Source organism: Triturus cristatus, chromosome 9 (assembly GCF_964204655.1).
Source record: "Triturus cristatus chromosome 9, aTriCri1.1, whole genome shotgun sequence".
Lineage (NCBI taxonomy): Eukaryota > Metazoa > Chordata > Amphibia > Caudata > Salamandridae > Triturus > Triturus cristatus.
This window is the reverse complement of record NC_140592.1, coordinates 835,305,201-835,321,429: the sequence shown is the minus strand read 5'-3', so window position 1 is coordinate 835,321,429 and position 16,229 is coordinate 835,305,201. Positions and strand designations below refer to the sequence as shown.

At 43.3% G+C, this 16,229-nt stretch overlaps 1 protein-coding gene across 3 annotated transcripts in view; it reads left to right on the top strand.

Annotated features, from left to right (window-relative positions):
- KIF26A (kinesin family member 26A) overlaps window positions 1-16,229 on the top strand; it is a 240,573-nt gene that overhangs the window by 143,150 nt on the left and 81,194 nt on the right. For all 3 annotated transcript variants that reach the window (XM_085626269.1, XM_085626271.1, XM_085626270.1), the window contains exon 4: window positions 1,133-1,302. In XM_085626269.1, the coding sequence (XP_085482395.1) occupies window positions 1,133-1,302 (170 nt within the window). The remainder of the gene's footprint in view (window positions 1-1,132; window positions 1,303-16,229) is intronic.

Sequence of the window (16,229 nt, the reverse complement as noted above, 5' to 3'; positions counted from 1 at the left end):
ATCTCCAATGCATTCCTATGGGCCTGGAGGCCCATAGGAATGAATAGGAATGAATAGGAAGCCATTCATTAATTGTGACTCGCAATTTGTGAGTCGCAGTTATTGAATGTTAAGGAATCGCTATTTTGATAGCGATTCCTACATGCATAGGCTTTTGCGAGTCCTTAATTGCGATTCCTTAATATTCGCAATTAAGGACTCGCAAAAGCTTTTCTTGATGCATGTGCCTGCAAGTCCCTCTGGAGTAGGAATGTGTCCAGAGAAAGAGACAAGGTGTAATGGTGATCTTGTTGGTTCTGGGACCGGTACTTGAAGCACAGTTTTTTATTCCTTTAGAGCTAGAACTGCCAGGATAGTGAAGAGTTTCTCTAAGGCCCGACATAAGGAGTAATTAGCAAACAGTGGAATTAAGGAAGAAAACATAAATTCATCTGCATGGCTTGATGGTGGAGGTTCCTACATAGTTCTCAGAGGAAGAAATCTTTGCACTGAGAGAACATATGGCTACACCACAGAAGAGACGTAGGGATCATGTGGCCTAGTGGCACTGGAACTGGAATCATTGGTTTTCTTGTCACCTCTAAAAAGCAAGAGCTGCTCTGGTGGTGGACGTGGGTTACTTCCTGGCATGGTGTAGGTTGGAATCTCTAAATGGTGGAAGATGGGAATGTTTGCAAGGGGCAGGGGGATGGGTTTGTTGCCTAGAGGTGGTTGCTTTGGTCCTTTCATGGGCAAATATTACCCGACAGCCAGCTAAAAAACTGTAGATCCAGCTGTTAAGCTATGGATTCCTAGTATTATTAGGTGTTCATGGTTTGTAGCATTTATGATTATCATTGTGTGAGTTTTCACCAGTGATTTGTCTTTGTTGCTGAATGTAGATGTAATAACATACATAAACATCAAGATAATACCCACTACCCTTTGAAAGGTCACTCGTGCTGGGGTGGGTTTTGTCGCTTGTCATGACTGACCTGGTACCAGTCCCCTGGCCTTTCATAGACGAAGTCCCCATGGGTAATTTCTTGATTTTTTTGGCCTCTGTTTCCGACTGCTAGGTTGGCTATAGGTGATATTGTTTCCATAATGTGATGCCATTTGAAATTAAGTGTCCTACCTATATTCTTTTCAGACGGAAGCACCAACGACAGACGGCGGAAGAGGGTGCCAGCACATTCAAGCAACCTCAGGGCAGAACCACAGCTGTGAAACCGCGGAGGGCTCCTCGCTGAACACCCAGAGTTTAGTGGGGCCGGACGGGGTTTCTGCAGGTACTTCAGCTGCAGCTTCATTCTTTATAAGGTAGTTTTTGCCTCTTTAACTTGAAAGATGTTTAGTGGGCATGTCTGATTTCTAATTTGAAGGCAAACATTTCTCAAAACAAAAGATATTAGGGGACCATTTGATGTTGTAATAGATGCTAACATGTTTTAGGGGGAGAAAAGTGTTATCAAAATGGGTGACACGTCTGGATTCATAATTGTATTCTGTTTTATAGCACTTACCATCTCTAATGATGAGGTCTTGAGGTGCTTTACACTGGGTAGCATGCTTTTTTGGAACCTTGTGGTCAGGAAGCACGAAAATGGATTGAGGATGATTTATAGACCGTGTTCAAAAGTGCTGCAAAGCTATGGGCAAGATACCATGAGAAATTAAAAATATTGAGCAAAAAACAAAAACATAGCAATCATTATCACTCTATACTTGTGCAACACAGACAACATGAAGACATTGCAGTATGATTTAGCCCAATCTCTTTTTTTGGAGGTATAAACCTTCTTGGTCAAGCTCCTGGTACCTAAGGGAGCATTAGGAAGACACTTGAAGGAACGTTTAGGGTTTGATGGCGTATCTGCCATAAAATGGGGGATCCTCTGTATCCTCAAACTCGCTGTAGCCCCACCCCATTTAGCGGTTGGGGAACCGCTGGGTTTTTGACAGCGGAGTCTCACCTGGCTCTTCTGCTGTAAACATCAAACCTGACAGCCTATTAGCCACAGGGCCATCAGGACACAATAATAGTAGCCCCATCATGTTTAAGGCAGCTCAGCTGTCACTTATTTTTCTACCCGGGACTACCATGGGAGACCCAGTGGCCCTGAGTGGAGGAATCGCACAGTGGCCCCCATGCCCAGGGAGGAAGCTCATGGTCTGTCACGACCATTGTTATTTTGTTCTGCAAGAACAAACTCCAGCTTCAGGAGTTTGTTCTTGTAGAACATGAGTGGGCATATCAAACATGCCACCAGCTCAATAAAGCTCAACGCCTCAGTGGGGTCGCTATGAGGCCGCTCAACTGAAGTCCGGATTGCCCCAGCCTTGTGGCTATCTCTAAGTTTGTTCTCCATCAGGATTTAAATGAGGCTTTTATACCTTTAAAAAGGTGGAATACTTTTAGCCTATTGTAAACATTTCTCTTGTGGCCTTGTCCATTGAGAATCCTTCTGTTTACAGTGCTTTTTGATACACACCATAAAGCCTAATCTGTGCTGTCCCATTTTTTTGTTCTGCTCCTTGCAGTGGCGGCTGCTGTCAATCTGAGGTGTGGGGGTCGGGGGGACAGGAAAAAAATCATAATAATAATAAAAATGTAAACTTACCTTTCCTGCCAGCTCCCACGATCTTCTGCTCCTGTGCAGCGCTGCTCCTCTGCTCCCGTCCCAGTACACAATTCCCATAAGCACAAGCTCCCAGACCCCACGCAATCCCAGCACTACGCTCATACTATTCCTCCCAGCATAAGAGAAGCTCCGGGATTGGAAGGAGCGGGACGGTTTTGCACTCCTGCAGGGACTGGGAGCCTGTGCCCCTGAGTCCTAGGATATCTCCTAGGAACCGTGAGATATCCAAGTGTGCATGTCGTTTTTGCCGGCGGTATACGGCTGGCCAAACTGACAAGTGCACTTTCGGTACCTACCACTCCTTCTCCCCCTGCTGTGTGACACTGTGACATGGCTCTGCCCCGCCCTAGAGTCGGTGGACTGGAAGTAAAAATAAAATGGCAATAAATTAGTTTGATTGTTTTTTTTTTTTTCTTCTGTCTGCTGCATTTCAGCTGTGGGGCGATGTTTCTCCGCCATAGTGGAGGTGCCGCCTCAGGCTCCTTTGCACACAGGGCAGTCTGACCCTAAACCTCTGTCATAATAGCCGAGATTTAGAAAAGGGGCCCCACATATTAGGGGGCAGATGGTAGGGTGGCCTACTGCCAACTTGTACATTGAAAGGTCTGGCTTGCAGCATCAATGGCCTGCCTCCCTACCGACATGCTGCTCTGGGACAGATTTCGAGCTCGGTGACTTGACAATGAGGGGTGCAGCAAGACAGACGGAAGATGACCTCCCATATTATCTACCGCCACCCTCGTCGAGCAGGCATCCCTGGCTGGAGGGCATCCTTGGGTTGGTGCTTCCAGCATTGCCATGGAATGTTGTAGGGATGCTGGGTGTTACAAGGGCATTATGCAAGCCCCTGTAGTGCAAAGCGTACCCAACATTTAAGGGCCCCAACTCTTCAAGGGGGCCCTCTATTCAGGCAGAAGCCAATAAATATCTCTAAGACATAGGGGGCTCAGGGGCACCTCCTTTACATTCTGCAGGCAGGCCCAGCCATTTTATGTTACGCCACTGACGTGATGCTGGAGCACACCCTGCCTGCCAGCTGTACTGGCCATGAAACTGACTAGCCTAGATGCCATCAGGCAACACTGATGGAGGAGGTACCACCTCTTTACCTCCTCAATAAAGATGAGGGCCTAAGGAACACACTTCTCCATTGGGTACCTTTGCCTTTCTTGCATCATATCACAAAGCATTTCCAATTTTAGTACAAAACATATGTGTATGTTAACAATTATTTTCACATATCCTGAAAGGCTAGGATGCTGTTATTTTGATCTCGACAAAATCTTTTTTTTAGGCGCACTTCATCATAATATCAGTAGAGCTAGTGGAATGCATATCCCATGCACTAATGATCATCAATTGTACAGCTAATCCTCAGGGTACCGTCCTGTCATGGCGCCCAGCGATTCAACAATAAACATTTGCCTATTAGATTAAACATAAAATAAGTCAATAATTGAGGCTCCGCGTAGAGCAGACACCTACTCAGCTTTAGGCGGGGAGGAACAGCTTGCCAGTGCTTAGTGCGCTGATTGTGATGTGACTGAGCATATGATTAGGGCATCGAAGCAATGTGCTGCTAATGAAACCGCAGGAAACGCGGTGCAATATTAGCACAACCGCTAAATGACTAATGTGTTTCCTTCAGAGCATCCCAGTCCTCAATTAGTTCCAATCAATTGTGCCTTGCATACTCCTCTTAATATCACCTTACAGCTCTGAAGATGCATGGCGGCTTATTCGTTAATGCTTTATGATCCATACTGGCGAAGGCGTCCATTTTGTTCAATGTTGCTGAACGCTACGAAGCACGTGACTATTTTTCAAGGCGTCAATATAGAAAAGGAAGAGCTTTTGTGTCAGGCCCTGACATTTCTAAGCAGGGACTTCCTGCTCGGAAGTCAACATTATCGTGAAATAAAGTATCCGCTGTAGTTATATCGCCATCGGGCAGAAATAAAATATCTTGGGCTTTGAGTGATATTTTCAGGAACGTGAATCAAATGCCAAGAAGAGGCAGGACTCCATTTTCGCCCCCTCTAATTTTTCTTTCAAAACCAGGGTACTTTTAACTTGTATCAATTATTTAATTCCACAAAGGTTGCTGCGCAGCTGCTGTTGTCTTCCTGAGTCGGAGCTCAGCCTTGTGTGGTCTGACCTTGGAAAAGTAACCATAGAAACACGTGCAAAAAACATGAACATAAAATGCATGGCTCAGAATAGCTGGGGTGCAGATTCTGTGGAAGCAGGTTATGATTTATTTATTTTAGCAGTCCAACACAATTTGCTTTTTTTTCCAGTTTGAAACACTTGCAGTCAATGTAGTTCTCTAATGGATGGAGAAGCACAAAGGAAAGTCAGTGGGAAGCAAGCTGAAGTACTTGCCTTCCACAGTAAATATAAGCTTGATTGTAGCATTTTGATTGGTCTGTATATAGAAATAGGTAGAGATTAATCCAATTGGAAATGTTACTGAGTCCATCCATCCGCCCACCTCCCCGGCCGCCCTCCTGTCTGTCTATCCATCCATCCATCCATCCATCCATCCATCCATCCATCCATCCATCCATCCATCCATCCATCCATCCATCCATCCAATCCATCCATTCCATCCATCCATCTATCTATCTATCAATCTATCTGATCTATCTATCTATCTATCTATCTATCTATCTATCTGTCTGTCTGTCTGTCTGTCTGTCTGTCTGTCTGTCTGTCTGTCTGTCTGTCTGTCTGTCTGTCTGTCTGTCCGTCCGTCCGTCCGTCCGTCCATCCATCCATCCATCCATCCATCTATCTATCTATCTATCTATCTATCTATCTATCTATCTATCTATCTATCTATCTATCCATCCATCCATCCATCCATCCATCCATCCATCCATCCCGACCTCCCTCACTTCCTCCCTCTTTCTTTCTCTCTCTGATAAATAACGGTAACCATATAATAAGGTCCTATATCTCCATCAAGGGGTTATAGTGACATCATGAACCACAGGGTCAATGGCTGGGTGGTTTTAAAATGTCACCAGAACTCATACGATAACACTAAAGAATATACTACATATTACAAGGTCTGTGTATTTCTATATTACATGATAGCTTGGCAAAGCTGTATTCTTCAAAGTGCAGCTAACAATTGCCCCTGTGTGGAATTAGAATATTTAGGAATTGTTTACCTTTCAAGACTAAATTGTTGTTAAAACAATGGAGAATGGTTCAGGCCGGTGAATGTTTGCAATTCTGTGTCTACTGTGTTTAAATCATGGTCATCAATTTACTACATTTGCTGCATAGTTTGCCAGATAATTTGCATAATTTGCAGATTTCACAAATGTTTCTGGATCAAATGGATTCAAATAATACCGCCTGAGACTATGCCACAGAATTTTCTCTTTTTGCTGCATAATTTAGACAAATCTGCCTCATAATTTGGTCCTCAAGCGGTTTAATCCTAATAACTAAGAAAACATAAAGGTCTGCAGAGTAGTTTGAGGGTTGTCATTATGAGGATGAAAACCATATTTCACAATAACAGGTTGGAGAGAAAGACTATGACTTGCATAACTAGGCTATTTATTGACAGTGTTGATTGTGGAGAGGGACTGAGCCTCGAGTCAGTCATGATGCCACTCCCCTCCTTTAACAAAGGTGACATTATACTCCGGGCATCTGCATATATTGTCTATGCCATGGCAAGTGTATTCATTCTACCAATTACATTCACTTAAAACTTTTGTGCAGCAAGTAAATATCACACTGAGGAGATATCAATGGACTATTAGTGGAGTTGTTTCCATGTGTAAAGTAATTGTTGCATGCAATCTCTGAGGCAGTAAGGTGGATGATCAGATGTTAGCTTCTGGTTTAAAGGCCATTCATGGTTATGGGTCCTCTCCTCATGTTGAAACCAGATCTGCAATTATGGAAAGTCATTACTGATTGGGTTTGTTCTGCCAGTGGGTGTGATAAAATATATGTGGTCTGGTGCCCTGGTTTCAGTGGGTAGATGTTCAAGCTGTTAAATCATCAGTGTCCAAGACTGACAAGAAATGGGTAGGTATTGGGCTTGCTTGACCAGCCATTTTGTGGGATTTGGAGACCTGTCTGGATATAGTAAAACAAATACCAGTCTCTTTATTAATTTGAGTGTGTTAAATAAGTTTGGGTCTGAAGTTACAAAGGTTTTTCCTTAGTAACTTAAACCTCCCAATGTTTGCGAAGCCCCCACCATTTGGAAGTAAGAAATAAAATGGGTGTGAAGGGGGATTTTCTCACAATATATTTTTGGGATGAAAACTCTCATGCATTTTCAATTCTTTAAATAAATAAGTTAATAAATAAGCATGTTGCATAAAGTTCAAAAACTAAGAAAGTCACCATATTTTCCCAGTGTCAAGGGCAAAGTTTGAAACTTTAGCTACCTCTTGTAAAAACCAGAACAGTTTGATTTTTATTATTGATTTTTGGATAGCACGCACTCTGAACTACCCAACTATCTGTTGTTCTAAGGCTTTGGTGTGGTTGCAGATGTGCAAGTTGGAGTTAGTGGTGGGATCCATTGGCTTCTGTTCCTACTATAGTTGTTAGCCCCTCACTATATTTAGTAGTGTACTATCTGCTCTGTGTATTCGATGTGTAACCTACAACGTTTTTACCTATAATTGTAAATAAAATGGAGTATATATTATAAACGCCAACTGCTGCTCACAGCTTTTTGAAGGACTCTAAGGTCATAAATAAATGCAAAGATCAAGCTAGTCACTAATAATTTTGGGCCCGAGTTTTATTGTATTTAGCTTCTGAATTGCCAACATGTAAGCAGGTTTGGACTGGTGTGTCCCTATTAAATCACAAAGCAGGCATCGCTATAAAGTTTAACAATAGTTTGTTTGAGTTATTTTCCATGGTAAGCTGAGGATTGGAAGCAGTGCACTTCCATTCATGGTGTGTGTTGCCCTCTATGCTGCATGATTGCACAGTGGAGGATACTGGGGCATTTAAGGACGACAATGCAGCAGAAATGGAAAACCAAGGACTATTTAGCAAATTCAACCCCCATATACAAATATTTGCTTTGCCCAGCGTCATAGCCGGGCTGAGAGTGAGACAACTGGTCAGGGAGGGGCCTAACAGCTATTTAAGGCAGAAGGTGCAGTGTCTTGAGCCTCCATTATGGCTGTATTTTACTACCCAATAATCGATCATTGCTTGCAGTAGGACCCGAGCACCCTTGCTAAGCCACTGCAACCGTGGGACTCACAAAATGCTTGATGGTTTTGCACTTGAATTGAAGCGGGTGGTTCCCAGAAGAGCATCGCGGATGAAGCCATGTGCTTCAAGGCCGCGGGGCAGCCGGCTTGTCTGTCTGCCAACCCGTGTGCTTCATCTCATCAGCTGCGGTGGATACTGTTGGAATCCCCGCAATGGCTCGCAATAATGTAGTCCTTTGTTCTGTGATTGACGGGTGTTGGTCAGGGAGACATTCCTGAAATATTTAGTCACAGATGGATCTAAAAGCAACAACTATATGTAACCTCAGCGTCTGCTCACACAGAAGAAAGACCACAAGGGACCATATTTGTAAACTTTCCAATATTCCTTTATAAACTACTATTTTTCTTTCTTATGTGCATAGTTGTCTTTGCAACATAACCCTTTCACAGCAGTAGCTTTTTCAAAATAATGCATTTCAAAATCAAGACCGAGGCGATGTAGTGTAGGATATAAATCCCCACTTTTGGGTCGTGGAGAACTGGGTTATAATTTTGCTGAACTGATGAGAGCTGGTTAAATGTACATTTTCTCCTAGTGCTTCAGATCCAATACTTAGTAATTGGTAGAAATAATGTAAGTGCACAATGAATCGCAATAAAAAGTAATTGGACATCAAATTGACATAATCCTCGTTCCCACCTACCTCACATAGGTATACATTGAATCAGGGGTATTACATTTTACTAGCAGGTGTTCTCTTAATACAAGAGGTTATATAGGATCATATTTACTGTCTGTCTCCAACATATAAGGTGTATAGTAACTTCTAATCTCTCCTATCGCTCCACCTTCACACAACCGTAATCACGTAAATACATTTCCTTGGTACCGTTTGAGTAGAGAGGAAGGGACTGCTATTTTGACCCTTTATTTGAAAAGTCTGATTCAAGATCTCAATTTCCACAGATTTCTAACTCTACAGCCACATTTGTTTCCCCTAAAATACTTTATATACATCTTGGGATAGTGAATTTATAGGAGTGGTGCAGAAGTGTTACAGTTCCATTGAAGGATGGTGCACTTCTTTGTGAAGTACAAATAGGCTATTTGTAAAGTCGACTTTTTAACCGGACTAAATGCTTTAAAGACAGTTCTTCATTCTACTTAAAACCACGCTAGCTTCTCTGAGTGGTGGACGTTCAACTGGGGATGCTAGCTAGAGTTCTAACAGTCTTGCTCTGAATATTCTGAATACAGAAAATAGGATTTTCTTGTATCCGCAAGGCCCAAAGAACTGTAGTACCGAAGTGTGATGCTCATTACGGTAAAGTACATTTCCGAAGCCACAGCATAGACTCAAATGGATTCCAAACATCAATTGTATTGCTCTCTTTTGGGAGGCAAAGGCAACACCTGCTGCCCTGCACTCCTACTTAGCATGTACACTGATGAGGGTGGTACAGAGAGAGGGATGCAAGAACACAAGCGGGGATGGTGGAATCCCTGCAACGAATCAGACAGCATCTATACTGCAGCGCTGAACGGGCCCCATGAAAATGACTCTGCATTGATGCCAATGCAATGCAGGGGTTGAGCATCTTGAAAGATGTGGATCTCAGTTGCGGCCGGTGCAGGTAAAAGTGGTGCGGCAGTGGGGAGGGGCGGGAGTGGGGGGTAGTCCACAGATGACGGAATAGGTAAAATAAAAAAATTGAAAAAAGAAAATCACTTACCATGCACTCGCCGCATCGCAGAGTCAACGTTGCGGCGAGTGCAAGGTAAGTGGTTTTATTTATATTATTATCCCTATTCTGTTGACTCCCTGACGCCCCACCCCACCGCCTCACCAGTCTTACCTGCACCGGCCGCGACTGGTGGATCTCGCTGATGTTTCCCAGTGCTACACAAGGGTCCACAAGATAACCAAACCTCGTCACCATGCTTTCCTGATCCAGAGGTGCTCCTCAAAGGCTGAAATTGAGATGCTTGCTGGAATCCAAGTATTTTCCCCAGTTTGAAACTCCATCTTGAATGAGACTAGGAGCACCAGATTTTGATCCCACTGCTGCTTGACGGTTGAGTTGGGCAGTTGGACATTGAAAGAGATATCGTTTTAAAGGTAAACATTCTGTCACCTCACAACACATTTTGAAAATAGTGATCTGAAGGCGTCTCTGGTAGCCTCTGTTTCAAGTAGGACTACCTGCTGCCCAGATGTCCGTAAGGACCACTTTTCGGAGAGGAGCATTTCATGAATTAGGTTTTCAGTGATGTAGCCTCTACTTTGTACCACAGGCTGTGTGCAAGCTTCTTCCTTCCGACATTATGTCAGGCGGTAATAACAGAGGGGCGGGGGTCCAAATGCAATAGAGAGAGGTATGTTATTTCCCAGTGGGGCTTGAGACTATTGAGGGTTTTCCTAGTCGTGGTGCTCAAGCAGGCTGCCAAGGACCACGCACACACCTTTGCACCAGCTTGCAAAGGTGGCTGCGTGATATCTAGCAAAAGTCTTGTACTGGAAAGGTACCTTCCAATACAAAACAGTATTCCTATACCAACTTTAAAACACAGCAGCACACATGCAAAATAGGAAAGGTTTGGACAAATACAACCATTTGTCCTTTTTACCGCCTGCTGCAAAGAGGTGTTATTTTTTGGCACAAAGCCATGTCCACTGTTGTTAGAATATAGGGATTTGCTCCAAAAATCATCATGCTTGATTGCATGGCGATGTCAATGTATAACCCATAGAATTACTTGTTGATGCAAAGTAAAGCAAAGTAATGCACAACGCTGCTTTACGTGACTTTTAGGCAACTTCCCAGAGCAAAACAAGTTTTTCATGGGAAAGTAAATGCCAAATAAGTATTTTTGGGCTGGTTTGCAACACTTCTGTGATGCAAACCCGGTACAGATTGTGAGTAAATCTGCCCTAAAAATGTTAATTCATACATTTAATCCATTGGTCTCACAATTTACATTTTCTGTTGAGTACGACAACACACTTGTATGTTGTTTTACAACAGTCTAAGGTTGTGTGATGGCCTGCTTATCTTTCACGCTATAATCAAAGCATTTTCAAGCATGGAAACCTTCCATCACTGGACGGGTGCCGTTTCACTCCACTTGTTGAATGCTCGCTGGTCTGTGTTGTGAACGCCTCACATTTACAAATCTATCCAGGGAGCCTCACTTTTATGCTCCCCTTTACATTTTGGAACCTAATCTCCCTCCTGTGCCTTCCTTTTTTGGGCTTCGCCTATCACGAGGCCTGCAGGAGCAGCTGCGTCGGCCATTTTGCATTCCAGTGAGTAAAGCGATAATGGCGGCACCGCGGGGTGGCTGTAATTTGACAAGTTGCACCTGTTCCTTTTAACTTTATTGGTCGGTTTCAAACTGTTATGCATGAAATTACACCATCATCATCTTTGGGAATGGTTCATTAGAGCCCACTGACGCGCTGGCCTCAAAAACATAATCTGCGTGCTGTTTGCCAAGAGTCTACAGAAGAAGCCGCCGCTGACCTCTTCTAGGATTCCTAGATCACATGCGTGGCAGAATTTGCTAGAACAGTGTGCTTACATGGTCAGTGGGGTGCACAAGCCGACTGTGAAATTGTTTTCACGCACAGGCAACCGATAGCTATCACGTCATATGGTTTTTGGCCCACAGTAGTATGAGCGACGGTTTCTAGGAGGCCAAAACTCGTGGATTGTTGCCAGTGTACACATTGCAAGGAAGGCTACTATTAGAATAGGATGAAACAGTTATTTTACTGTAACCGGTGTCTGAATCGAGGATCTCTGCTCAATAAAAATACAGTTCTCAGAAACGCTTTTGAGTACTGATTAAAAATAGCATCCTGTCTCAGCTAGTATAAAATCCATTCTTGACAGAAGAAATGTGTTGTCTTGTACACATATGTTAAGGACAGATTAGGGCAAAGGAACAATTTCTTTTCGGGAGGGTTGACACAATGTTACTAAGTCTTTAGAGCACCTACAGTGCTTAATTTGTGAAGAAAGTGCAGGAACCCAAAGTATTTCTTAGGAATCTGTTGCAGAGCACTACCGAATGCCGGGATTGCCGAATACTAAGGTTTTGACGTCTTGATTCCATATCATTCCCCTTTCTTGTATCACTCTACACTTCCTGTCTCCAGCTCACTCTTTCCGGCTTTCTGCCTTTCTCGCTTGTTCTCTAGCTCATTGTCCAATGATAAAAAATTAGTACGGGTGCACAACATTTGCTAGCACATGCTCAAATTAAGCACTGATGCCACCGATGAGGGTCAATCTGTTGGCCAGACAACCAGATAGGAATGGCGCACACTGTGGTCAAGACCACAAAAAAGCAAGAGACAGAACTGTGACTATATTATCATATTGTGCAGCCCAAAACATAATAAACTTCAATACTGGCAGAACCAATGAAAAGGTGATTGCGTATACATAACTAGCCAATGAAAGTGCAATACTTATTTTTGGTGGGAGGGTCTGTGGTTTGCCATCTTGTTGATTACTGTTTGAATGTTCACGCTGTCAATGACAGTGATGGTTGGATTTTTGTATCTGAGGTGTGCAAACAGTCAGTGCAGAGTGGGTGTTTTACTTCATTTTAACTGTGTCTTAGTTGACATAAAGTGGCATCTAACACACTATGCAATACCATTGTTTTTTTGCATATAATGTGTATCGGTTGTTGGGTGTCGTAAAATCTTCCCTTAAAGACATTTGAAGAATGCAATCTCCGGTCTCATTAAGTTGTGTCACCTGCACTAGCAGTTCTGCTAATCGGAAGTTGACTTTATATAGTGCTCCATACTGCACGTCTGCAATTTGCAAATGCAGTAAATATCTGTGTTACTAGTATCCAGTGTATTGGTAATTGACACGCCGACCTTGTAAGGATGGAAAACTGAGTTGGCCCTGCAAGGATTTGAACTCATGGACTGCAGATCATATCAAGGGTTGTGGCAAGCCTTGACTCACTGACCCAGTGAAAAGACGGTCCTCCTTCTGGAACAGAGACAGGCCTGGGACCCTAGGACTGGGCATGCTTTGGTTCCATAACCCGAGGCTGAGAAGTCACGACCCGTAAAAATCGACTTTGAGTTATTGTGAAAATCCTGTAGTGACATCCACCACTGACTTTTCCAATCTACTGAGGAGCTGCACTATTTTAAGACAAAAGGCACAGACATACATATTTTAGATGCATTGCTGCCCTCTTTAAGGCTGAATAGCAATCACGTATCTTTGTTTCATTACTATGTAGATTAAAATATTGTGCGGCTGTTTTGGATGTAAATACATCTGAATTCATCTTTCTCTTATCATTGCGTATATTGTTCGGAATACAGTATGCAAAGAATGCGGAAAGATCAGACTTTCACCTTGGGCATATTGTTGCAGTGATTAGGTTCTGCTCGGCTTGCCACACATTTCGAATGAATAAATAATTCATTAAGTATGGGCCGAGCCTTCGAACAAACTGCATTTCCAGGATTCTGCTAAGTGGTCTATGTAGGCCAAGGCACGGCTCTCGTCTCTGTGCTTTCTCTCCTGCTAGATGTACTCGTGGAGAAATGAAGCGGGGCTGTGACAGACAGAGTCAGACTTGTGAGCCATTAAAACTGCACCACAGCAATCTTCTATGAACACCATCTATCCATCCATCCATCCATCCACCCACCCACCCACCCACCCATCATCTATCTATCTATCTATCTATCTATCTATCTATCTATCTATCTATCTATCTATCTGTCTGTCTGTCTGTCTGTCTGTCTGTCTGTCTGTCTGTCTGTCGGTCGGTCGGTCGGTCGGTCGGTCGGTCGGTCGGTCGATCGATCGATCGATCGATCGATCTATCTATCTATCTATCTATCTATCTATCTATCTATCTATCTATCTATCTATCTATCTATCTATCTATCTATCTATCTATCTATCTATCTATCTATCTATCTGTCTGTCTGTCTGTCTGTCTGTCTGTCTGTCTGTCTGTCTGTCTGTCTGTCTGTCTGTCTGTCTGTCTGGCTGTCTGTCTGGCTGTCTGTCTGTCTGGCTGTCTGTCTGGCTGGCTGCCTGCCTGCCTGCCTGCCTGCCTGCCTGGCCTATAGACAAGCGTAGGCTATCTTGCCTGTGTCATGTTTTAAAGAAAAATCATAATAAAAACATATGCATTCATTGAAAGCCTTTCCGTCTCCCCATTTGGTCAATTGGTCTGTTCAAGTGCCATTCACATTTTTCTTCCTCCACCTTAGCATAATTGTGAGGAGATTTGGCAACCCATTTAAACGATTGGCTCTTTTGCGCTGCAAGTGACGCAATTCTGCCTAATCGCATATGCACGGTCTCCAGAAAAACAGTGCATATTTTTTTTTTACTTATTTTTGGGGCAAACATGTGACTGCCACGTTTAGATGGCAGCATTTCTGCTTTTGTTCCATCTTAACTTCAGAGTTCTATTGCATATGCTTGCAAAAATAAATGCACTTCTCAATGCCAATCCTATGGGTTTTCTGGAATGGCACTAAAAAGACCCGAAAATCAAAAAGAGTACATTTGGTACAGGAGTACAATTTTGATTTTATTATTACTTTCTATGGCATGCAAACCAGTCCCCCTAGAGCTCTTCATGCGGATCTAAATGCGAACCGATTGTAGGGCCTGCTTGCATTGGAAAGTATTCATGCCCTCCACGTGGACAGGTGTGGCGCAGCCGCCAGGGCAGCTGACTTTGGAGCACAGGGTTCATGGTTCGATCCCTGGCTCTGCTGGCAGCTCAGCTCCGCACCATGTGACTCTGGGCAATAGCTCACTGAATTTCCACGACGGTCCCCAGTGCCTTGAGACCCGTAAGGGTGAGTAGTTTGTGCTTTACAAATACGGATTTATATTTTACATTTACGTGGCCTGATTTAGAGTAAGTGCAAACTCCACCAGTGAGGACCAACTGCAGTAAGGACGTTTAAACATTCCAGTAAATCTGGAATTTAACAGGATCTAGAGTTGAAGGAAACAAGATTAGCAGAAGAGCCGCAGTGTACATCACACACATCCGTCCATTCTCCCTTATCACTATGAAAAGAGTAGGCACATAACATGAGACACGCGGTAGTATCCTTATCCTACCGTAAATGTGTAAACATGATTATAAGCCATGAATATGATAAAGGCCTGGTTTGTCCATTATGTTGTCTTAAAACCTGTTAGTGCGGTACTTTACATGAGAACATCAATGTGATCTTGCATTTAAAAGTAAAGCAATTTGGCGTCTAATTGTTTTGGTTTTTCAAAAACAGGTCTCATGTTCTATTCTCAGCTAGCCCAACTGTGATCCTGGGCAAATATTAAAACCCTTTTCTCAGTTCCATGTTCTGTCAAATTGTGGGCTTACTTAGAAATGATTAAATACTGAAGCCAGGTATTTACATTGACCATGAGCTGACTGTATATTGATCCGTATAAAGGGCTCGAGAGAAGCTTCACATTTGCTCAAAAATATACACATCATTTATTTATGTTTCTGGAAAGGTACGATTGTTGAAATCCTGTTTCAGGCTTATCTAAAATGAATACAGCACTCATTTTTTCTCTACCGCTTGAACCATGCTGGGATGCAGTGAATTTTCCCCTTTTATTTAAAGATTCATATCACATTTTTCTGAAGCAGCATCCTCTACTTCAGATGGAATGCTGTCACAATGAAAGCTCTCTGCAGTAAATATCTCTAAAACAGGATGTTCTTGCAAACAATTGCTTCGAAGACTCTTTCATTTCTATACACCCTGCCCACACTGGCAGTACCGCCCCCTATTGAAATTTGTCAGTCTGCCGTCTTGAAGTCAATTTCTGTTTGTATGGCCATTTTTAATTAGAAATGGGAAATCTTGCATTTGCATCTACTAAAAGGAGAGTCATCATTCTCATCCTCGCGACAGCACGCAGAAAGTACTATAGAGGGGAACGCACTGATTTGCTATCGCTGCGGTTGCGGCAGAATCTATCAGGAATGGAAAGATAGCTGAAGAATTTGTCAACGACGCTTGTGGGTATGTCCTTGAAGTAGCCAATGGATTCCATCTAAGAGAGCCTGCTTGCCTGGCAGCTCAGAAAGTGGATCTACTGACCTTAAGAGCCATGTCCACCCCAGGGGCGCCCGTGCTCTGAATGTTTTGGAAGGCATTGAGAAACGGTTGTCAAAGGAGAACAGGTGGGGAGACCCGACAAGCATATCTAATTATGAAAGGGATCCCAACTGTGTGTGATCCGGCGGGCAACCGTTTCTCTTTACTTGAAGCGAAGACCTCATGCCAACAAGGTCAACAAGTGCCAGGGAGGCACGCTGTAATGTTGACATTGCTCCACAAAACAACCTACT